The sequence below is a fragment of the Phaenicophaeus curvirostris genome, chromosome 1 (assembly GCF_032191515.1).
Source record: "Phaenicophaeus curvirostris isolate KB17595 chromosome 1, BPBGC_Pcur_1.0, whole genome shotgun sequence".
Classification (NCBI taxonomy): domain Eukaryota; kingdom Metazoa; phylum Chordata; class Aves; order Cuculiformes; family Cuculidae; genus Phaenicophaeus; species Phaenicophaeus curvirostris.
This window is the reverse complement of record NC_091392.1, coordinates 127960675-127985804: the sequence shown is the minus strand read 5'-3', so window position 1 is coordinate 127985804 and position 25130 is coordinate 127960675. Positions and strand designations below refer to the sequence as shown.

The window sequence follows — 25130 nt, the reverse complement described above, 5'->3', positions numbered from 1 at the left end:
GCTGGAGGCAATCACCCTAAGCGGGTTTCAAACGGTTGCCCAATGGAGCGGTTTCTCTAGAGCAGAAGAGGAGGAGGAAGAGGAAGTGAGAAGGGGAAGAAGCAAAGATAAGGAACTCTCAATGGTCACAAACATAGAGATAAAGTTCTTGGGGAGTTTCTACAAACTTCCGAACCCACCTTTAGAAACTTTGGCATCCAAAAGTATGGTGGTGAAAGGTCAAGTAAACACAGCAGTCGCTGCTCACAACCACCCCACAATGGTCACCATAAAGCAGACTCCATAAGTCATCAGGCCTAGGTCACAACTGCAAGTAAGGCAACAGGAGGATGAGAGCGCTCCAGGCAGACCTATTCTCTGCCTACCACCACAGCTACAGCACTGCCTCCTCAGGAATGCTGCCTCGGACACACAGATGCAGCATCTAAGGCTGGGATGATCTAAGCCATGTCTGTTTAAATACTGAAATCCAAGTTAGATTCCCTGTGGAATTCAAGTTAGATTCCCTGTGTCTGAGCTTCCTGGAACCCCTCAGATGCTCAAATCAGTCGACAGCAACTAGATCTCTACCCTATTAATCTAAAATGTGCATTATTTCCCTAAAAGCAAGGGAGAAAAGGCTTTCCTCTTGCAGGAACTGTATTCATTAGCTGTAAGTTACAGTGGTTACAAAAGGCTAGACAAGGCGAGTCATTCATACCAACCATACATAACACATGACTATCTTACAAAGATGCTTGTACAGCTTAAATTGTTATGTTTACTTTCAGTATGTGAAGTGGTTAGTCCACAACAGTAACAAAACCAGGCAAAGGCATTTCATACAGTAAATTCTACCTCAAAGATCAGCTATCACAGGTATGCTTGTATAATACTTATAGATACCAGATTCTTTGAGGATTTCTCTACACATCTGCAGATTACCTTTCTCTTCTCTTTTCCCTGTTGTTTCTACCATGGCAGACATTAGACAGAACTAGCATTCAGAGACAGCCAACAGGCAAGACAATGTTTATTTCTATTTTTATCTTCCATGTGTTCTTGATTTACCTGAATCTTTACCATGTCTCTACTCACTTACATATTGAAATACTTGTAATTTGTTTGATTTGCATTTACAGAAAAACAGGGAATAATAAAAAAAAAGTCTCTTGGCTTCTTTCACACAAAAGGATGAGGTCACAGGGCTGTTGACAATTATTTTATAACAATCAACCTTTCATTGAGTGATGTGCTTGTGCGCATTTGCACAGCTTGATGAAATCCAGGCTTTCTCCTATCTAGAGCCTCAGAATTGCAGCCATGATATCAAATAGTAGTTTTCTAGGTCTGGAAATACTTTTGTATCAATTTCACAGACTGAAGGGAGATCTTATCTTCCTTAATACTTAATCCCAAAACTTGACCTATTATTTCCTAGCCCCTCACTGCTCTAAAAATGTGGCTTTTAGCAGCAGATGTATTAAAAAATATTTTTTTTCCTAAGTAATTTTCATTTATGGTAAACTTAAGTCCTCCATTCAGTTCTAAAAGACTCTAAAGAGTGGCAGATGAACAAACAACTGTCTGAGCTCCTTGAACACAGACTAAAGCAGCCAGATTGGGGGAGAAATTGTGTTTAAATTGTTTAAGGCATCCAAGACCCTGAAAGGGCTACATCTACCTACGTGTAGTTAATAACATACCTTACACCCAGACTTTGTCACAGTCCCTTGCACAGCCTGTGGAAAGAAGATTAATGAATAGCTGAGGAGTCACAGATGTTTGCCAGTGCTGTGCCACCCGAACAGTTTAAGACAAGGAAGAAGCAATCGGGTGGTTTCCAGGGTTCATGATGTCAATGCCAAATTCTCAGCCCCTGAAAGTAACAGAAAGCCTGTAAAACTATGCATTTCAAGATGTTTTCTTCACAGCTGGCTTTAAGGATTTTCAAAAGAAGGAAAAATATATCTACAGTATGGCACACTATTAGTAGCTTTCCATGTTCTATGATATCAGAAGGGAATGGATACTTTGCTTCATTGACCCCTTCTAACTAGTGCAATAAGATGCACAAGCTCCTCTGAGATCCCAGGGATAGGAAACTTTATACCTCATTTCTCATTGTTCTAGTTCGCATCACAAGCATGACCAGAAATTAATGTGTCTAGTTTTTGGACCACAACACTGTGTATAACCAGACAAAATTTCCTTTATAATTCAGTGTGAAGTATTGGGCTGGAAATGTAACCTTTCACGAAGACTTAATGATAGCAACTGTTTCCTTGTCCTGATGAGGTGGTATCCATTACAGAAGCTATTCATCCAGTCTCACCAGTACTGTGTTCAGGGTGCAGATGCAGAATGCGACCTGCAGCTTCACACAAGAAGGAGCCCTGTGAAGGGCTTAGACGGGCTCCAAGCAGCCAGCTAGATTCTCTGTGGCCTGACACCTACCAGGGTGCTCACGAACCAGCCTGCGAGCAAGGTCACTAACACCTGGTTTTGGAACAAATTCCCCATCATCCTCTGAAGACTGAAACACCCAAGAAATTGGGTGAGTAACCGCACTTTTAGATGCCAGAAAGTGCAAGGGTAACTGTTACTATTCCGCAACGGGGGCAAATTTAATGCAAACTAACATTTTTCAGAATTATTTAAAAACTCAGATTTACTGTGTTAAAAGCAACACAAAACCAGATTCCTGCGTTGTACCTATGTTATGTTCCTGTTACTACAGAGACAGATGCCTCCTAAGAAAACAAGTTCTTTAGTACCTGAGAAGGATTTTAAGAATTGCAATAAATGCCTACTATCTCTACAAATATTCAAAAACCCTTTCTAAAAAGTGCAAAAGGAAAAAAGCCATGGAGATGATATGCCATAATTATACTTAAAGAATCTAACAAAATTTTCGGAATTAATGAAAAAAGCTTCCCTAACACTTCCTCTCATTTCCTTAACATTGGTAAGGCCACGAAGCACAAAACATTACAAATTCATAGAGACAAGCATTCCCTTAGGTATGCACTGCATAATAGCTGTAGTGGAAGCTATGCCAGTAACTAATTAAACTTATGCCTCAGGCTTTAGTGATGTCAATTCACCTATTCCAGATTTATTTGATTTTAAAAAGTAAGTAGACTATTTTCTTCATAAACTCTTCATTAAACAAAACAAAAAATATTTCCTAACTAAATCTTTTAAAGTAGAAACACACTGTATGTTTATATTTGTAAATACACACTGTAAATGTATTTGATATGTCAGGCTATCATATCTGAATAAACATGGTACAGTTTCTTCTCGTGAGTCAGCTGGTGATCCCATCTGAGTATGCAGAAACTTCTTTTTTCCTTACAAGAAATTAAGTAGTACAGAAAAGAGCTCTGCTCTTGACAAAAGATGCCATCTAAGAATTCCTACAGAAAATGAGACGTTCATACAAGACTATCATTGTTGCATCATACAATGAATTTTAACAGCTCAAGAGTTACCAGCTTCCACTGCATTATGCAGCACTCTTGGAGCTGCAGAAGTCCTCTAGAGTTTAGGTTATTTGTGACAGTAAACTATAGCAAATAATTCTTCTTCCCATTTCAGTAGAATGGGTATGAAGCTGATGTAGAAATAAGTTCTGCAAGGAACTACTGCAGCCCTTACCTCACCCCTGTTGCTTTTGTCAGCACCTTCTCAAGAAAAGAAGGCAGTCACATTTCTTTCCACAGCGCTTGTTACGAGGTTCACAAGAAGGCAGCAAAATGATGGCAGTACCTCTTCATTTTAATTGCAGCAGAATTCGGCAGGACAGTCTCTTCCTAGCTGTTGGACATTCCAACTGTTGCAATTCCACTTTAAAGGGTTAAATAAATTCCACCATTAAGTTGCATTTTCTTCTTTACCAAAAGCTCTAGCTTATCTGCAAGCTTATAATCCATGTTTTAACAAAAAGAAAAAAAAAAATCTGAAACTCAAATCAGAAACATTGTCGCTGACCAGCTTTGCTTTTGGCATGCTACTCTGAAAACAGACAACTAGATGTTATTTCTCTGTGCATCAGATCGTGTTTCACTTTATGCAAACACTGTGCAAGTGGTCCAAGTTCACAAAGAATGAAACTGCTGTTTGCCATCTGCACTTGCAGCGTTGTACTGCAAAACATCAAGCTTTATTTAGCATCTTTCCTGCTCAAAGTGTCACCAAACAGTATGAACCGGACTGGTTAAATATGATGTCACAGAAGCCACTGTGGCAGCCATTAAACAGCTAGGAAAAGCTCAGAGTGAAAGTCCTTCAATATGAGTATTTTCTTATTTTCATATTTTCAATATGATCTATTTTCCTGTAAACAAATATTAGAGATATCATTAAACATTTTAGAGGCAAATTAACATAAATGCATGGGCTGTAGTTTAGATATTAACTAGGTATTTGGGGGGGGAGGGGGAAGGTTTCACTAATGCAAGTGATCAGTTCTGAAGATGCAGAGCACTTGCAGCCCTGAGGCCTGAAGTATTTCTTATTAGCTGTGGAACAAAGGCACGCCGTGTTGCTCTAGCACAGAGATTCATCAGTTTGAAGAAGAAATGGTTCCAGTAGGTTCCAAGGGTACTGCTTGCAGAGATGCCTATACAAAACAGTAGTCATAACTAGCTCTGATCTTTAGGAGTGATCAAGGAAGATGATATAAATACCACTGTTGCCACAGAAAGGGAAAGAGAATTCACAATGACACTCAGTCTCTGCAAAGGCAATAGATTCACGCGCTGCCTTCTGCCACCCCACCTTAATACAACAAAACAGATTTTATTGACTCGACTTCAGAAGTTTTGTCCATAAAAAATTAGAATTTATTCTTACTGATATCATTTAGAAGAGAGAGGTTTCAAGATGGAAGAAGACAATAAGCAAACCCCATAGATAAGTCACTTGAAGTCACAACATTAGTCATGGAGTTTTCAGTGTTTTCTGCTCCTTCTCAGAGACTGCAAGAAAATTCAGAGTATGGTCTGGAGAGAGATGAGACACACACATCTACAGAGACATACATTAAGATTTTAAAGCAAAAACATAAAATGAAGAAAATGTATCTTACTATTGGCAATGGGCAGTGCAATCCAAAGAGAGCCATATAACAGACTATATGAGCTTTGGATCAAATCCAGGAAGCTAATACTACAAACCACTAATAATAAGACTACATAAAACAAAGCCATGTAAATAATTGTTGTGAGAAGTCACGAGTATCTATCAAAAGTGAAACCTCAAAAACCAAAAAAAAATCAGAGGAACTGATTGTGATTATACCATTGATTGCAGTTTTAAGGGAGGCTAATTGAGGGAAATCAATATAAGATCACTGTGGCACAGGGAAAAGCAGTACAGGGCAAAAAAAAATCTTACGAACATGGCCATCTGCCTTTGCCAGCAGACATTGTCACAGAATACAATTTTTTTATCCAAGATCCCTTCACTGTGTGTATTAAACCTTGATATCCTTTCTACAAATAGATGAGGGCCCTATTGTGTGACTCCTACGAGCCTTTCTGCTTACTCTCAGTGCTCCAGTTCTTAACTCCCTATGTCTCCCCTCAATTCCTACTTGCCTTGCCATTCTTCCATACTACTATGCCTTTGTGAAACAGGGAGAGTACAGATGGTGTACAGACACCATTTATGGCCAGTAGAGAAAGCCACGAGGGCATGCTCATTAGTGGTAATTGAGGCAGAAGATGCAAGAAAAAACACCCCAAAAAAGCCCAAAAGAAAATATGAGGAAGCACAGCAGAGATTATGCTGGGTTTGAACATTACTCTGCATTTCCTCCCATCCACCTTCATCTTGATGTTGTTTTTTTATGATATGTACATCTTTCAGCATAGGGCTATGGTGCCTTATCCAAGCCTGTTAACCTCAGCCTATGGCTTCATCCCCTTTCAATCACCCTTCTCAAATTCAGCCCTTTTTCGTAATTCAACAGAAATCTTAACACCGCATGTTGTTCTTTTATTTTTTTTATTTCCACCTATTTTAACAGTGGTTATGTGTTTTAACACTTCAGAACAGCAAACATACCCCAGTCATTACAATGACTGGGTGTCATTACTATTACAATTCAACTTCTCTACCATAATTTCACTGCTCCTCTATTTTTCTGACTTAAATCTAATACCAACCTAATGCCAGTTTCTCACACATTTGTCCTGGGTTTACAAATCTGAGAGGTAAATTTTCCATTTGCAAATGCAGTCTAGATTTTTTTTTCTCTTGGCCTGGCTTCTGTCAAGTGTCATTGAACTCAAGGACAAAATTCTACTGCAAGATTTTTTGCTTTCTGTGCTTCCCTCACATAGCTGCAACACATTTAGAATATGGCTGCTGAAAATAAATTTTACTTCAAAACAGAAGAGACTGCTCAGAATGCTCTAATCTGAAAAGATCTTGTTCATACAAAGTCTCTGTCTTAGCAGAGTCCTCCATGAATGACAAAAGAGAAGGGTGATTCATTTGGCAGCCAAATTATTCTAATCGTTCCACAGGCATATAAAGCCCCGCACACATCACAACTTTTGTCTTTACAATCATTTTTCTCTTCCCTTTCACTCCATCATTTTTCTCTAAATTATTAAATCTTTCTTTCCTCTTGTTATGGTTTGGGAATTCTCTGCCTGTAAGAACTCATCATAGAAGGTTATAATTAGCAATAAAAGAACGGTTGTACAGAAAAGATGGTTCTATGGGAAATGTGAAACAGAGGCTATTTCAGATAATGAAAAAACCTAGTACTCACTTCAGCATATGACTTCTTCACAAAAACTCGTCCCAGCCTGCATCCTGCTTACCACACAGGCGGTTTACTGTGTAACATCCACAAATTAACACACACAGGCACACCATCAAGTCAGTAAAAAGCAATTTTGGAGAAAAGACCAAATTAGACATCAAACAGCTAATTAGACAAGAGCGATTGTGATGGCATGAACAAATCCAAAATAATTAATGTAAGGCTCTAAGAAACCAAGGTTATAATGAGTTGAGTTTCAGAGAGTTACTTCAATTCAGACTAGATAGAAAAAGATATTAAAAATAACTAGGCTTTTCAATACAACATACAGATTTTATTTCTCAGACAGTTTTGAGTCCATGAACTGATTTATAGGTTACTGAAAATGAGAGGAAATTATTAAACAGGTAACAGATGAGTCAATGTCAATATACAATGCAACACTGAGTCTTAATCTGGAATACTATGTATCATTCTTTGTTGTTGCATCTGTTCAGCACGTGGACATGTACTGTAAATAAAACAGAGGAGTGCTGCTAGTATTCTCAAGAGAATGAGAGCCTACTTGACATCAGTATCTCAAGCCAAGAGAAGGCCCTGAACGGCTGCTTAAGAACGAAGAGCAAACAGGATTGATGAAAGACCGTGGGGCAAAACCAAAAAGCCATCTCAACTCACAGGACTGTGCTTGCACAATAGCAAGTGATAAAACTGTCCATTAACAAATTTAGGATAAAATGTAAAGGAATGTTTCAAATCATAAGAACAAAGATTTTCAAGCAGCATTCGCTGGGCACATCAACAACTTAAGCAGACAATTTTTTCCCCTAAGTAATTTGAAGCTATTCCAAGTAACATATCTGTCTCTTGTGGTTGATTAATATTCTGATATTTGTACACAAGTTTTTCCAGCAGTTCCCTTCAAGCAATCTTCTCCATTGATTCTTTTACATAAGTCAAGCCTTAGATTCATCTTGCTGTCTTTCACAGGATGTCTTATACTCTTCACTCTGTAGCTGCCTATTTTAATGAAGGGTTACTCATGACTTGCAATAAGTTAACATCTCACCTCCTCACCGTTAAAGTTCACTTCAGAAGTTGTGGGATATGGGAAGAAAGGAGGGGGGTGGGGGGAAAAGGGGCACAAATAAAACACTGCTTGTAGACAGCTAGGATTTTTTATATATATATAAACTAAACACATAGGAGTTGATTCAGCCTATTCAAATGCTTCAAGAACCACAATTTCATAATGTTGCTAAAACCTCCCTCATTCTTGGCATAAGTGCATGTGTGTAAGCAGTGGGAAAAGCATCATATTTTTAATTGCAGTGTGAAAACTACTGCTCATTGAAAGAAAAAATATGTAGCTATAATTAGAAGTGGAAACTAAAACCAACACTTCACTTGATTATACAGAAAAGGCATTGCTTGTGCACAAGATAAAGCCTGTAGGTGGGCCCAGAGTCTTATCCTCCATACTTCAGCTAACACCCCTACTTACTACTCCATAGCTGAGTAATCCCTATAGACCCAAAGCACTGTCATGAAACTAATCGTAATTACAGACTTGCAGAACAGCAGAGGCAAGAAGACATCTCTAGAGACAGCCTAGTCCAGCCACCTAGCTCAGAACAGGGTCAATGACAGCAGGACACTCCAGGCTGTGTCCCTTTGGCTTTTAATTACATTCATGGTTGAAAAGTTCCACAACATTCCTGGACAATCTGTTCCAGTGTTTGACTGGACCCACAATAAAACTTTTTTTCTTATGCTGAAACAGATTTTGTATTTCAATTCAGGCCCATTGCCTATTATCCTTTTACTCTCTACTGCCAAGAGGAGTCTCGCCCCACTTTTGTTACTCCACCACAGGACACATTCAGACACACCAGTGACATCACCCTGAGCCTTCTCTTCTCCAGCCTGAACAGCCCCATCTCTCTCACATTCTCCTCAGATGTCAAATGCTCAGTTCCCCCAGCCACCTCCATCGCCCTTTGCTGGACTCACCCCCACTATCTCTGTCTCTCTCTCTCGTACTGGACAACCGAGAATCATACACAACAAAGCAGATGTGCCTCAACAGAAGGGACAAGAGAAGCATTGTCTCTCTCCACCTGCCTCCTGCCAACCTTCTCTGCCTCAGTGCAGCCCAGGAAGCTAGAAGCTGCCTTTGCCACAAACACATGTTGCTGCCACATCATCTGCTTCATGTCCATTTGGATTCCTAGAGTCCTTCTCATCAAGGCTGTTCTCCAGCCACTCAGACCCAGCCTCTACTGGTGCCTGGAGTTATTCCTCTCCAGGTACAGGACCTGGCATTTCCCTTTGTTCATGAGGATCCTGTCAGTCCCTTTCTCCAGCCTGTTGAGACCTCTCTGGATGGCAGCACGACCCTCTGCTGTGTCAAAACACTCTTCCCAGTTTTGAATCATCTACAAACTTGCAAAGAGGGCACTCTGCCCCATCATACAGCTCCTTCGTGAAGATGCTGAGCAGCACTGTCCCTGTTATCCACTACTGTAGCACACTGCTAGTGACCTGTCTTTAGCCCGGGCTCGGGCTGCTGATCACAACCTTTTCACTCTAGCACTTCAGCCACTTTTCAGCCCACCTCCCTGTCTAGTTACTCAGCCTGCACATCGTCAGTTTGTCAGTGAGGATGATACAGAAGACGGTGCCAAAAGTTTTGGTGAAGTCAGTGTTAAAAGCCTTCACTGCCCTCTCCTCCTCCACCGAGTCAGCGATGTCACCACAGAAAACTGATTCATTGGTCAGACGTGACTCCCCCTTTGTAAATCCATGCTGACTACTCCCAGGCAGCTTCTTGTTCTTCATTTGTTTGAAAATGGCTTCCAGGAGGACTATGTGAGCCTTGAGTTTCCCAAATTCTCCTTTTCCTTCCTGAAAACGTTTACAACTTTTGCTTTCTGCTAGTCCCCAAGAGCCTCCCCCCAAGGTTCCTTCTGAGAAAATCAATTTTCTGTCCAGAATAAACTCTTGAATTTTTCTTCTGGGTTAGACATTACAGTAGATCTGTCTACTCTACATTCATGAAGTATGAAAGAAAATAGCATTTGTTTTTCAGATATCAGGTTGGGCTGCAGCAACAATGAAGAGAGCGAAATAATGCTTTCTACTGTAGAAGCAAATATGACCCAAAGTTACCAAATAACGTTCAACAGAAAAATAGAGTTCTCCCCAAAACAAAACACTGCAAGAAATTATCTCTTCTTTTGCAATCAATCATGAAATAGACCAAGTATGCACGTGAGGGCAAGGAGAAGAAATGAAGCCATGTAAGACATAACTATTCAATACTTAAAAATTCCAACATTCATTCTTAGACAGCCATGATTCACCAAAATACCATCTTTCAGATTAAAATTTATTCTTTAGAACACATATACATCCTGCCAGCTACTGTAAAAAAATTAACATATATTTTATATATATAAGAGCATCCAGCCTTCCTGTGGAGAACTATGCTATTACACAGATTTTTGCAAGAACCATAATCTATCCACACCAACCTTTAACATAAGGCAGTGTGGCAGAACTCATACCTGAGAAGTTATCTTTCCTAATGTTACGGTGAACAACTTCTAAGAACAGTTTCCAACACATTAAGCAAGAAACAGCAAAAGGAAGGAAATGTTACAGGCTGGGTTCGGGATGTGAACAAGGCTGTAGAGAAGATCCTGTGTAATCTACAACATAGTTGGCAGATATGGGAACATCGCTTACTCCAACACTGTGGAGATGTCTGAATTTACATCATCTGTCCTGTGCCCATTTCTGCTATGCCTTTTTCCGTTTATTCCATTTGTTTCCTGATCAAGCTTGTGTTCCCTCAAGCTTTGCTTAGTCACACCACCCTTGCTGTAATACTTGCATGAAACCCACCTAACAGTACAAGCTGTGCAGCTTCTCTCTCTGCACTTAAGTGAACTTAGTAAAGAGGAGCCACAATGCAAAACACCACTGAACACAACTTCAGCTTTGTGCTAGCATAGCTATGGCTTCGGCAGTGCACAGAAATGTTTCATTAACATTTTAAACAACGTCATTTGAGCCCTAGCTACATTTCCTGTGATAGTCTGTACAGTGGAGTTAGCTTACTACGGGTTCCTCTTAAAGAAGCTTTTCCAGATAGCCTGTATGTATCCCTTTCTCTTAAAAAACACTAAAGAAACTGTTCAATTGCTCCTTTCTAGCTGTCTCATGCACTAACCATTGAATAAAAAAATAGAGTTAATGCTAGTGTTTTATGACAAGTAGTAGTTATTTGTATCTTAAATACTGTCTTACTATCTTGCACAACTTACACATCTGCCATTATTCCAGCCATTTCACTTGAAAATAAAATCTGGATACTAACTACTCTCTGTTTCATCCACTCACAGAATTCAAACCTGAAATTTTTCATCTGTTTTCCAAGGGTGTAGATAACATATCAGGTAGGGAGACAAGTGGCTAATAACTATATCCAAGAGCAGCTACATTTAACTAAGCACAGCTGTAAATTCCCTGGAGAGAAGGTAACAAAAAAGATACAAAAGGGGAAAGGAAAAAAGGAAACAACTACTTTGCAACCATGTACTTGTCAGAAACAGCTGAAGTAGAAATTTCCTAAAGTGGTACCTACTTGCAGATTTCTGCTAGCACAAACATAGCTGGAGCAGGAAGACTGGCAGGTGTGATTTGTAACTGAACCAGCAGAAGCTCCTAACACTGACTTAATTAAACTGGCTAAACTGGTTTAACTGACTGAGCTTTTACTGTTACAGCCTGTTTGCTTGCTGCACAGGGTTTTAATAGATGGCCATGATGCAAAGCTTTGCAGCAGAAGCTCTCTGGCAACACGTTATAAAACACTCTTATAACCATGAAAGAACAATGGTACAGACAAAGCAAAAGAGATGCGAGCTCCTATCGCGAGTGAAGCTGCTCACCCATAATGTTTACAAAGAACAATTAGGGTTTGTATTATCTTAAGTTATGTATTTCTGCAGCAGATAATATTTACATTATTGTATGTCCTCATTGAAAGGCACACACAACCAGAGCAAAAGAAAAAATAGTAAGAGACAGTAATTTAGCCTCTCCTTGTAAAGCTTGGTTTTGATTTATGGATGTCTTAGAACATCAGTAAGAAACAAATACAACTATTAGCACACATTAGTAAATTGTGCTGGTGGTTAAAACTCAAATCCCATCTCTCTGTCTGTCCCTGCATACACGTTCTTCAATGGTAGGAGTTGAATAGCTCATTTAATATAGACAGACTCAAAGGCACAACCCAGAAAGCCTCCACTAGCATAACCAGTCTTCAAATAAAAACCACTCTCTAATGCAGGTATAGTATTTTCTCTCATACTTTATAGCACTCAGTGTCAGAGAACTGAAATCTGACAGAAGGAGGACATCATACAGAGACTGGAGAGGCAGGTTATCAACACGTTACAAGTAACTCCAGCATCAGCAAGGAAGCCCAAAAGTAGTTGTTCAACCCCGTAGCTTGTACGCCCAGTTTCAGCTTCATGAGAAAATAAAACCCACATAGAAGCTGCTGGGTGGGGCAGTGGGATGAGAAGGGCAGATTCTAATGGAAACTCACAAACCTTAAAAAAAACTGCTGGGGAGTAGAGCACACTCACTTTGAGAGACCAAACAAAAATCACCCTTTTCTAAATATATGAATCCTCACTAAAGAAGCAATGAAAAGGTTAAAACCCCAGCACAAAGAAAAAGGGTCAATATTACAAAGCATCAATGCAAGTGTCACCAAGGTTCAGAAGGGGAAGCAAGACACATTGCACTTCCTTGTAAAACTCTGTTTCAGATAGAGAAGATTGGCACTACACCGAAGAAAACTCTGTTTCAGATATAGAAGGTTGGCTTGGTGGCAGGAAAAAAGGCTGAATTAATGAGTAAAACCAGAGAATGTATTTCCTTTCTTTCTCTCTATTTTGTAAAGGTCCTTTAAATATAATTTCTGATACATTAACATGCATGTTCTGGTTTTAGAGCTAGCCCCTATTCCTGCATATCACACACGTTATGGACATCTACTACACGTGCATATATATATTGTTGGAAACACTTTAGAATGGATTATATTTTTTAAAAAGAGCTTTTATTTTACAGTTTTATGAGGCATTTCTCTCCCTCCATCTACTCAAAAGTTTCCCTGACATTCACCAGACAGTTTGCCTAGACTTTCTAAAAAGAATTTCACACTGTCTGAGAGGTTGCAGAAGTTGAAATGAACCATTAAAACCGTTTGGGCTGACAATTGGGAAGTTTCTTATGCAGAACCACAGAGCCATTAAGGACTACAAAATACGACACTCAGTCCTGCAAGAATAGGTGCATGTCAGCAGTTCTATCCTCCTAGTCATTCCATCAACTTCAGCGAGCTACCTGTACAAGGAATTTCTTTCTGTACAATGGTGTTTAAGGGATCTGCCCTCAGCTGTTCATTTAAGAAGGTTTCAAAGAACAAATAATCCTTCCTTCTGCAGGGAAGAATACTGGCCATATCTTCACAGCAAGCCAACACAAATCCAAACTCTTTCCAGGACTTTAGCTGAGCTTTAGCATTCTGTATATTTACAAAACATTGGTAGCAAAACAGGTTTTTGTTTTGATTTAACTGTTATTATTTGTGACAATCTGTTCATGAGAACCAATGACTCAAATTCACTACCATAAGCCTTCAGTTGCTTTCAGTTTGAAAATACAGATCCCACAGAGTCAAAGAAAGGCAAATAGATAAAAGTAAACACAGCAGTACGAACTGACAGAGGGTCACAAAATTAAGAAGCTGTGTGGGAATAGAGGAAAACAACAAAGCATATGCCCTTTGGTACGTGTGCAACAGTACATTTCAGATAGTTCCACTTGTAAGTACTTTTATCCATGAAAGAAATAGTATAGAAAATATTCAAGTAAATTTTAGAAGTAGACTCCTCTAAAACAAAAGTGAAGCATTAAAAAATTTGCTGAAAGCTACACTGAGACATACATGCAGCTTTTCAGTGGGTGAATTTCAGATAATTTTTATTCAAGATAGTAAACGTGGTAGCTCTCAATTACAGGCATTTTTCCATCTATATTTCTCTAATTCAGCCCAGGAAGGAGAATAACTTAGGTCATCTTAGAAGGACTTTTAAAGGAGGAAGAGTTTACATTTTGTCTTTGTGCTTGATAGTACAACAAAATTGAGACAGAACATTCGGGAAGGATAAACAAAACACTACGATTTGCATCTTAACCTTCTGTCTATAGTCACTGAGCGTTCACTGGACCAGTGATATGGCAAGGGCCAATGACAGAGTATGAACCATGTCTCCAAAGTGCCACGGCCACATAACAAATACAACATGACAACAACACACAGTAAGATGGGCAGTCTACTCATATGTTGATAGGGTCCTGTGGGGAGGATGATAAGGAAGCTTGGGGTGAGGGAACAAAATCAAAAAAAAAAAAAAACCAACCAAAAAACACTTCAACCAAAGAGCTGATAAACACAGGTGGCAAAAGGAAATCCGGATGACATGATGTCCTTGGCTCCAAGTAGGAAGTATATCGTTTCCAGCCAAAAAGATAAAGAAGTGTTTCATTTATCAATTAATAAGTAAATACTGGCAGACAAATCTGACTTCCTGAACTCACCTAAGCACGTCTGAAAGGGAAACTAAGGCTCAGCTAAGCTGGTTATCATGAATCAGACAAAATAACAGCAATAACTTGTAACCAGAAGTAATCACAGAAGTTATGAAAGAAGTTTCTGGTCTTAGAGGCATTTTCTGTCGGAAGGGCTTTAATTGGTGTTCTGGATAATACCGTCCTACAGCCTTTGGGAAGGCAAATGCAAGTTCTCTGGAAGAACGAGTACTAAACTAATCTTTCAAAGGGTGCAGTGCTCTTGTGAAGCAGCAGATACATACACTCAACACCTTGCATGGTTTTGGGTGACTTGTGATGCACTCGTTCTGTCTGTGTACAAACCCAGGAGCTAGAGGAGCATAATGAGGCTCCCATGATCCAAGAGGAGGTGGTCAGAGACTTGCTAGCCCAACTGGACAGCCACAAGTCTATGGGGCCGGATGGGATTCACCCTAGGGTACTGAAGGAGCTGGCGGATGTGCTGGCCAAACCCCTTTCCATCATCTTCCAACAGTCCTGGAAGACTGGGGAAGTCCCACTGGACTGGAGGCTGGCTGATGTTGTGCCCATCCACAAAAAGGGCCGCAGGGAGGACCCAGGAAACTACAGGCCTGTCAGTCTGACCTCAGTGCCAGGGAAAGTCATGGAGCAGGTGATCTTGAGTGCTATCATGAAGCACATGCAAGAGAACCAGGTGATCAGGCCCAGTCAACATGGGTTCACAAAAGGCAGGTCTTGCCAGACTAACCTGATCGCCTTCTATGACAAAGTGACCCGGCTACTGGATGAGGGAAAGGCTGTGGATGTGGTCTTCCTGGACTTCAGTAAAGCCTTTGACACAGTTTCTCACAGCGTTCTGCTTAGGAAACTGTCAGCCTCTGGCCTGGACAGGCGCACACTCTCCTGGGTGGAAAACTGGTTGGATGGCCTGGCCCAGAGAGTGGTGGGAAATGGTGTGAAATCCAGCTGGAGGCCAGTGACAAGTGGGGTTCCCCAGGGCTCAGTGCTGGGTCCAGCCCTGTTCAATGTCTTCATCAATGATCTGGATGAAGGCATCGAGTGCACCCTTAGCAAGTTTGCGGACGACACTAAGCTGGGTGGAAGGGTCGATCTGCTGGAGGGTCGGGAGGCTCTGCAAAGGGATCTGAACAGGCTGGACCGCTGGGCAGAGTCCAATGGCATGAGGTTTAACAAGGCCAAATGCCGGGTCCTGCACTTGGGGCACAACAACCCTATGCAGTGCTACAGACTAGGAGAAGTCTGTCTAGAAAGCTGCCTGGAAGAGAGGGACCTGGGGGTGTTGGTTGACAGCCGACTGAACATGAGCCAGCAGTGTGCCCAGGTGGCCAAGAAGGCCAATGGTATCTTGGCTTGTATCAGAAACGGCGTGACCAGCAGGTCCAGGGAGGTTATCCTCCCTCTGTACTCAGCACTGGTGAGACCGCTCCTCGAATACTGTGTTCAGTTCTGGGCCCCTCACCACAAGAAGGATGTTGAGGCTCTGGAGAGAGTCCAGAGAAGAGCAACAAAGCTGGTGAAAGGGCTGGAGAACAGGCCTTATGAGGAGCGGCTGAGAGAGCTGGGGTTGTTTAGCCTGGAGGAGAGGAGGCTGAGGGGTGACCTCATTGCTCTCTACAACTACCTGAAAGGACGTTGTAGAGAGGAGGGTGCTGGCCTCTTCTCCCAAGTGACAGGGGACAGGACAAGAGGGAATGGCCTCAAGCTCCGCCAGGGGAGATTTAGGCTAGACGTTAGGAAAAAATTCTTTACAGAAAGGGTCATTGGGCACTGGAACAGGCTGCCCAGGGAGGTGGTTGAGTCACCTTCCCTGGAGGTGTTTAAGGCACGGGTGGACGAGGTGCTGAGGGATATGGTTTAGTGTTTGGTAGGAACGGTTGGACTCGGTGATCCGGTGGGTCTCTTCCAACCTGGTTATTCTGTGATTCTGTGATTCTGTGATTTTTTTCTCTCAACATTCCTACTCAAAAAAAAAAAATATCAACAAAAGCAGAAGTCATCATCACCTTCTGTAAAGATGACAGGTTTGCTTTGCTCCTTCTCCCTGGGTGTGAGGTACCAGTGTTATTCTAAAAAAAATGTACACTGTACTTGTTTCTCCCCTTCCATCCTTCACCACTTCCCATCATAATCATCGAGACTAAATAGGAGGAGTCTGAAGTCAGAGTGCATAAATAACTCATGCTATTACATGATGGTTGTTTACTTGCATCTTTGTCTTTTCCAAGGGTAACTGAATGACTACACAGCCCGTATATAACAAGCAATATATTTCATATGGCTGTAACAGAGCCAAAATATGAGGACTGAGACTCATATTTGTCTCCTTCCAACTTGGAAGAGAGCAACACGTGCTGATCATAAACCTACACTGCTCTAATATATTTTGTCACATCATAACTTTACTAACAGCACCAGTGAAATTCTAGTTGAGTAAATAATTAGGTGACAGCAGGAAACGAGGGACCCTTTAAGGACTGTCTCGCTATCAGTTTCCCAAATACTTCCCCAAAAGATTCCAGGAGGGAATTGCAGCACCTGAATACAAAGACATCTAACTAGTCAAATTCTGCTTTCAGTAGTAAATAATGCCAGCAGTTTGCCATTCAGTTGATATGCACTTTATAAAAACATGAACGCTGATACATGAAAGCTGTTAATGGTCTACAAGAGATACTTCAGAAAACAAACAACATTTTTGTATATAGAAGTAAAACCCAAAAACCAACAAAGAATACCCAAAGAAATGAAAAATCAAAACCACTGAACAACCCCTCACATAACTTATTGTTAATAAATTACAGTGTTTCATCAGGATAGGAATATTCAGAAGTAAACGGTAATATTAAGTCACAACAGCAGCACTTAGAACAGCTAGTCTTACAATCCCCGGTATCTTTCTTTTTTACACACCCTCCTTGCTTTCATCTTCATTATTATTTACTATTCATTCTACTCAACATTTTAAGTAACACAAATGGAAAGACAATCAGTAGACATAGTTAGGATACAGATTGGATCGTTCTAACAGAGTAAATGGAATATTTGTCAGACTAAGCTTGAATGCAAGCACAAACCTTCACAGTTACAATAATTAAATGCTGTAGTTACAATCACAGGCATACAGAATACTGTTTCTCTTGCACCTTTTTGTGCAAATAAACATTAAAAACATCAAAATCTGATAAAAACTCCTAAAGTTGAGGGAATCCATCTCAGGGCTATGTAATTAAATGGCAAGAAAGGTGGAAATACCAACAAGTATCCTCACACTAGCTTCCAACAGCAGTGGGACTGAACTACAATTCAGTTTCTAAAAGCTTGTGTTTTCTGTTACTGAGTTTTAAGAATTCTATTGAGGTTCTTTGTCCTGTTGGGAAAAATCAGATATGCAGCTGTACTCTCTGTACATCCAAAACTGCAGAAGTACATTTTGCAAGACGTGTATGCAAGCACTGCTAAGCACTTCTACAGATTTTACATACATAGAAGAGTTTCTCACAGCAGCCTGCTCCAACAGTAAAACAATTGCCAGAACTAGTGTAAAATTGAATGAGACCAAAATGCATGGATTACTAACATACCCACCCACACATAAACAAGCTACAGGGAAAATAAAAACATCCGGAGCTTGGAAAGTTGACAGGACAAAAATAAAAAAAAAGAAAATTATTTCAGAGAAGAGAAAGCATAAGGTCAGGACATCTCTTTGCCTCCCAACGTTTTAAGACTGGGTTGGAGAAACGCCATCAATTATCTAATCTTGCCAAATCTATAAATCCTCATGGAAACACTTTAGGAGGCTATTACCAAAACTACATTGACTTTCCCCGTGTAACACACATTTCAAAATAATAATATACAAATAAGTTCTGAAGAAATGGAAGTTGCTTTAAAGAACTGTGATACTACAGCTTCATAGAAGTTATATCTTTGGACATACAACTTCTAGATAGCACATTCGGTCCCTGTTTCAGTCTCTCATTAGGTTCTCCTGCCCCTCAAAGCTTGGAGCTTCAGGAAGGGGGAAAAAAAAAACCAAAACAAGAAGTGTTCAGTTTCTTTTGTAGGAAAATTACGGGTTTTTTTTAAATTTACAATCTAAACAGCATATTTTAAACAGGAGTGCTCTACTGAGGCTTTCTTAAGAATACAAAAGACAAATGAGCAAAATGAGGAAATAATTGAGTCTCCTGAGCATATCAGTTTATACTTCCCACACTGAACTCTCAGTGAAGCAATATTCCATGAAGAATATTTTTTTACATGTTTTTAAACATCACCAATTACAATGCTTATTAAAAAACGAAAAGCAATACATTTTGTTTTCAAACCCTTACATTTTCACCAGCTCTATCAATATACAATTAGGCCACCACCTTTTCAGAAGGTTACTTTTTAGGAATAACATGTTGCAATATAAAGTACTAGTCACTAAAAGTTAATAAAAACCTTAACACTGAAGCTTCACATTACCATGTGTCCACTGCACAACTGCCACACACATTTAAAACCCTCTAACTTATGCATAGTTCAGAAAACATTCACACGCTGGTTCCCACAAAATATACAACAGTTGTCAGACACAAACAGTGACCCATTTTCTCCCTCTGTTGCCCCCCAAGCCCAGCGATCTCCTCCTTTAAGCCTGGCATCAAAATATATCCAACAAACTGATCACCACAGCACAGCCAACACCAGGCTTGCTCCCATGACAAACATACAGGATCCATTCTGCTGACAGAAGTGAGCACGACACCCTTCCTGTTCAGCCAAGAACCTCTCCAGTTCCCTGTGACAGGGAATGGGAAAGAGCCTCTGTTCCTGCTGCCAGGGAGTCTCACATCACTTCCAGGCCAAACAGCCAGTGCAGCTGCCTCTCTGAGAGCTCCCCCACCTCCTCTGAAGCCAGACAAACAGGTTGAGGTGTTACAATATTTGTAATCATACCCTGGCACACAGGACAGCCCACTGAATTTTCTTTGATGAGTGAATGCTGCCAAGTCATACATTATTGAACTGGTACAAGACCATCTCGTGGGTCCATGTCCCTGGGGACAAGATGGGCTGAGAGAGGGATTAAGACTTCATTTTATTAGGTTTACTTTCATCATTGTAAGAGTAATATCAGCAGCAATAATAACACATCACTGATGCTATGCTTCTCCTCACAAAATCTTCACTGCTGTAGACAAACCAAAGCTCAAAGAGACAACATTTTCACATGATGGACCTTATCTGAGAGTTTCTTGCACCAATTATGTGCGCTGTATTTCACTGTAAGGATAACAAATTTAATGGCCATACCCAGAACTCAGAATAAGAAACTAGTACTCCCGGCTGTCATGCCTAAGATGTTAGAATGCCACAGTCTAAAACATTTCCAAAGAACAAATACCTAGACAGTACTCTAGTAAGATTTCCAGCACAAAAAAGCTAAGTAATTGAATTGCAAATTCCTGTCAAGTATGTAAAAAAAAAAAACCCATAACAATTCGCTGACCCATACAGCAAGTTATCTTTTCACGTACAGACAGAAATAACACTGCTTTCCCTAGTCTGCGTTTAACCTCAGTGCCTCAGCAGATGCCACAACTTTCAGAAACATCTACTTTGGCAAAGCTGACCCAGATGTCACTTAATTATTAGTATTCAGGGTACACAGGAGAGCAGTGAAGGCAATACAAACGTACAAGCCCTGAAGCGAAGATGGGCACAGTGGTATCAAAGACAGCAGCGGCAAAGCAGAAGGGAATGACAAGTGCTGGCCAGCTTCCAACCTGACAGGTACCAAGCAGCAGCCGGGGGGGTAGGGATGCAGAAAGCACTGCTGGAACTGAAGATTTCTAGGACTTGGGTCCATATTCCCTCCCAGGAGCCAAACTACAGCTGTTAAGGGCCCCTGCATGTGCACAGGCCCAGTCTTATGACAGGTTTTAAGAAAGTATTAAAAGGAATAGGTAGGGGGATGTGGGGTACACAGCAAGCAGAAGGGGTTCAGCTTCAATCATGATTCCCTGCAGACTCTGGTTGTGAAGATTAAAACCAAACAAACAAAACATACAGAGATGAAAATTAACTGACAAGCAACAGAGAAGGATCTTCACTGTGTACAAATGATTCAGCACGAACATCCCTGACACCCTACAACCAATTTACAGTATTTGAAGTTTGCATTCTACTTGTGTAACAAAAAATCCAAGTTGCTGTTCTGACCTGAGGCAGCAGTACAGTTACACAAACCCCCTGTTTTGTTTCATTGATTCTAAACCCCAAACTACTCACAACAATTTAAAAAAACAACTACTACCACAGTTTTTGCTAAGTTTAAAATAAATGTACCTCCTCAATTCTTCTTTGAAATTCTTTACCTCCTCCTGTTGCTTGCCAGCAATACTGGCAAGCAATAGGAGGAGGCAAAGAATTTGAAAGTACTGACATGCCAGAAAGTTATCACATGCAGCGCTTTGAGTTTATCAGTATAATGCTCCCCAATCCCACACAGAATTGTGTTTGTAAATTAAACCTGGCAAGTACGGCTCTACACCACAGTTTCCTGCTTTCTACATCTTCATCCGCTATCAGCAAAATCTAACCGTCTCAGATCTTGTCACAATTATAAACACAGTTTTATACTGCAGAGCATGGTTAGACAAGGAATTTGTTAAAATAAGACTAGAAAAAAATCAGAAGCCTCTTGTCTGTCTCCTAATGGTATTTATAAAAATACCTCATATGCTACACATCATCCACACTTAACTTTACCTTCTGGTTATAAAAGTAAGGATTTGGGGTTTCAAGTTGAAGTTTTCAAGCTAGAAAGATATTGAAGACCTACTTTATACCATCTATGCAAATGAACTACACTACAATCACTCCCGCTACCTCCTCTGTTTCAATTGTGTAACTTGAGAGTAAAACAGACAATAAGGAACAGTACACGTTTCTCCACTCATAATTCTATTTCTCTGTCTGAAAAATTGAAAAGAAACAGAAAAGACAACAACTAGACATGCATTTTATACATTTCTTATGATAAATTCACTATCCATAACAAAAAGTAGATATCTACAAAGGCTGAGAGAAGTAAATTAGATCTTAAAGAGGCACCAAAGAATCTTCTCACATTTAGACAAGCTTCTCCTGCAAAATCTTTGAAGCAACCATAGCTATAGATGAATCGGCAGTGAAAATGGAAAGAGAAATTTCAAATACCTTTTCTGTTACACCTTGCATATTGAATTGCAGAGCATAAGAAGGGTATTGAGCTCCTGAGTTTTGTCTGAATGTACAGAAATGTATAAAGATTCAGAGCAGTTGTTTTGCAGATTCAAGAACAGGAAGCACCTCTGATATAACTTCGCAGTGAAAGTCCCCTAAAAAAAATAACTGCATAGGTACTGCATATATATAATTGCTACCTCCCCTTTCCTCTTTCTTTCTCACATTTGTCTTCAGACAACTTCTCTTCAACGGTCTCCTAATTCATATTTGTTCTGTGAAATTTAAAACCACTTTTGCTACCTGCAACTCCAAATATCTTTTCCACATCACAACCTAGTACTACCTTGAAAAACATTATATTTTCTTAAGTAATACTTTGTGTTAATGTCATAAACATTCCAATATATAGCATTTCCCTATGTTTTCAATTTCTGATTTGTACACCATTCCTTCCGAACTCTTTTATTTTCAAACTACGCTTCCAGAATCTATGCACACATGCTAATCAAGACCGCTCAGGCCTCTCTACTGTGTTTATTCAGTGGTTTCAGCTCAAACCAAACATTCAGTTTTTGCAAAACCCAACAGTCTCTTTAGAATGTTGTCAGGAATTTATTCAAAAGAAAGTCAAATCACAGGAATGAAAAGCTTATTTTCTATAAGAAATTATTTTCTCCACTTGAGGGTAGAATGCAAAGTACCTCAAGAATTTCATTAGTGTTTTTTACCCCTGAATAACTTTCTCAGGTAACTACTCTCACAATCAATTCTGATAAGCAATGGGAATTTGGAGTTGCATTTAGCTCCACCACTCATCTGTAGAATCCCTTTCTGCCTGCCTCTCAATTACCTTGCTGACATAACAGAATTGCAATGGGACATGAATTGATTGCTGGTGAGCTCAACTCGGCATGCACTTGTTAAAAAAATTTTCCAGTAACTGAAAGAGAAAGTTTACAATTACTTATAATCTTAGTGGACAGAATGATTACGCTCAACAAGCTTTCTAGTGGGACTGCTGTTATGTTTGACTATAGCTCTCCAGGTACGGGGAGATTCACACAAGAAAAACTGAAGAAAAATAAAGGCTTTCCCTTCAGATATTCACAAACTAACCATACTTCTAGGAAGTTTGTATCTTCCACTCCACGTTATTTAATTTAGAAAGGGAATGCTCAGCTATGGAAAATGGATTTGACTTTGCATTCAAGCTGAGAATGAGGAAGAATTTCATGTGGTTTTTACTTCCTTTAGAAAACAGCCTTGGATACTGATTTTAAAAAAAAAGGGGGGGGGGGCGCTGCAAAGAGCAGGTAGTGCTATTTTATGGGAATACAAAATCCAAAACATTTATTGTTTTTTCCTGTTGCGAAAAAACTATGGTTTTTTCAATTCTATGACAGGACACAACAGTTTGAAGCCATTTTGGAAACAAGAGGCCTTAAAAATTAAATACTAAGGAGGAGAACTTGCAAACCTTCATACTTGGATTATGATATTTTCATGACGGAAATTCATAGGCTGCATTTATTTAAGACACTAAATCCCACACCTCCTAAAATGAGCAGCAGATTCCAAGTATCAGCCAGGAGAAAGCTTAGAGGAAGTCTGCTTTTGCCCCATGGAATTTCACAGTTCATCAGAGTTCAGGCAGAAGAATATTATCAATAGACAACTGAGTCCTAAAACAGTTTCTTCCCTCTACCCCAAAGTGTGGATTATCAAGAGGTTAACAAGAAATAGGGTGTGCATTTTCCTCCTCCACTTCCTTTCATCTCCTTGCAGCTGCCACTTCCTCTTAATCATTGCCCCCTGACAGACACAGAGCTGTTGTTTTTCCCTTGGCAATGACAAGAACAAGGATTACGATGCAAGTTTGTCCCCACAGGAACACCTGAGGCTCCCATGTGTGTCGCCCGCTATGGGCTCGATAAGTTTACCACCAAGCCACTTCCCCAAATTACCTTAACATACGCAGTGTTATTGAGGCAAAATGAAATAAATTCATTAAGTTCATATATTTAAACATGCAACAGGCTCACACAGTTAGGAAAAGAAAAAGAAGAAGGAAAAATAGATACCCCTGGAAAGAGGAAAGTCCTTTAAAGTTGTAGTAACAGATTAACATCAAATCCATTTATGTGATTTATTGTAGTTCTTATCCTCTTTTCCCTAGTGGACAGCCAAGTGTATGACAGTTTATAGGAACTAACAGCTTAGGTCTGCTCTGACAAAGCGAGGAGGCCCAAAGGTACTAACAGCTAGTCTCATATGTGCAGACATATGCACGCACACACGGATGCCCAGTAAAAAGAGTTATATATTTCTAAAACTGTGAATTACTTTCCCCAAACCAGTATTACTGCAAATTATTTGCTACACTACATGAAATACAAAGTAATATTTTTTTTTTAAAGTTTTTATAGGCAACTGTTCAGAAAAAAATCCACTTTACTTATTCTCAACTAGCTTAGCCAGGAATAAGGGTTCACAGAAAGCTTCTATAAAACCTAAGAAAGCATTCTGGAGAAAAAATAGCAGTTGCAGAGAAGAGAAAATATTGCAAATGCCATGACATATAAGTCATTCTAAAATAAGCACTTCATTTCCAGACCACAGGGTCAAATGTATTCACTGAATGGCAGAGAAATGTAGGGGTAGCTACTTTTATTTTCAGAATATCAAAACTACACTGTCTTTGCAAAGAAAGTAATCTTTTCTCTATAATAGATCCTCAATAGAACATTGTACTGCAATATATTTAGGTTTTGGATATAAGAAATATTACGATACAGAGGATGCTATTTAGCCTAAACAGCACAGTACACAAAACGTATACACACAACACAAGAACAGTTCCACTTTGTACTCACTCTTACAAAGTTGTCAGGGAACAAACCTCTTCTGCCTTTGAGCTGTCCTTCCCACCAGCCTCCATCATCTTTCTTGATATTGGTGATTATGTCACCTACAGTGATCGTCAGCTCATCATCATGTTGAGCTTTGTAGTCAAACTCCACTATCGCCTCCACTAAAAGAGAAACACATATATACATAATTATTGAAGTTTCCATGCCTTTGAAAGGAATAAGGAAACACTAATGCAATTAGGTATTCTCAGCCTAATTTACTTAGCTTAACCAAGACAGCACATCAAACAGGCAACATGTAATGGCAACATAACTGCTACAAGAAAGGTCAAAGGGATTAAAACCACAGGAATGCCCATCATGGTTAAGGCAACAAATGGCATCCATTTTTCTTACTGTTTAAAGGAAATTAATTTGTGATGCTTTAGCAATATCTATTCCAGCAGCATTACAAAGTTCATTTTTATTTCTGGGACAACATTTTAGCTTTAGTTCATGGAACTTCTAAAACATTTTATTTCTGGAAATGTTCTCAAATGCAGAAGCACCCCAAGCCTCCATACTTACCTTTGCAA

The 25130-nt window shown here is 39.9% G+C and overlaps 1 protein-coding gene across 6 annotated transcripts in view; it reads right to left on the bottom strand.

Annotated features, from left to right (window-relative positions):
* The window catches only part of SH3KBP1 (SH3 domain containing kinase binding protein 1), a 223252-nt gene that overhangs the window by 172669 nt on the left and 25453 nt on the right, over positions 1 to 25130 (bottom strand). For 4 of the 6 annotated variants that reach the window (XM_069874104.1, XM_069874125.1, XM_069874111.1 and 1 more), the window contains exon 2: positions 24559 to 24716. In XM_069874104.1, the coding sequence (XP_069730205.1) occupies positions 24559 to 24716 (158 nt within the window). Of the gene's footprint in view, positions 1 to 21676; positions 21818 to 24558; positions 24717 to 25130 lie in introns of those variants that run through there. The other 2 variants (XM_069874117.1, XM_069874135.1) reach the window with 2 other exon arrangements.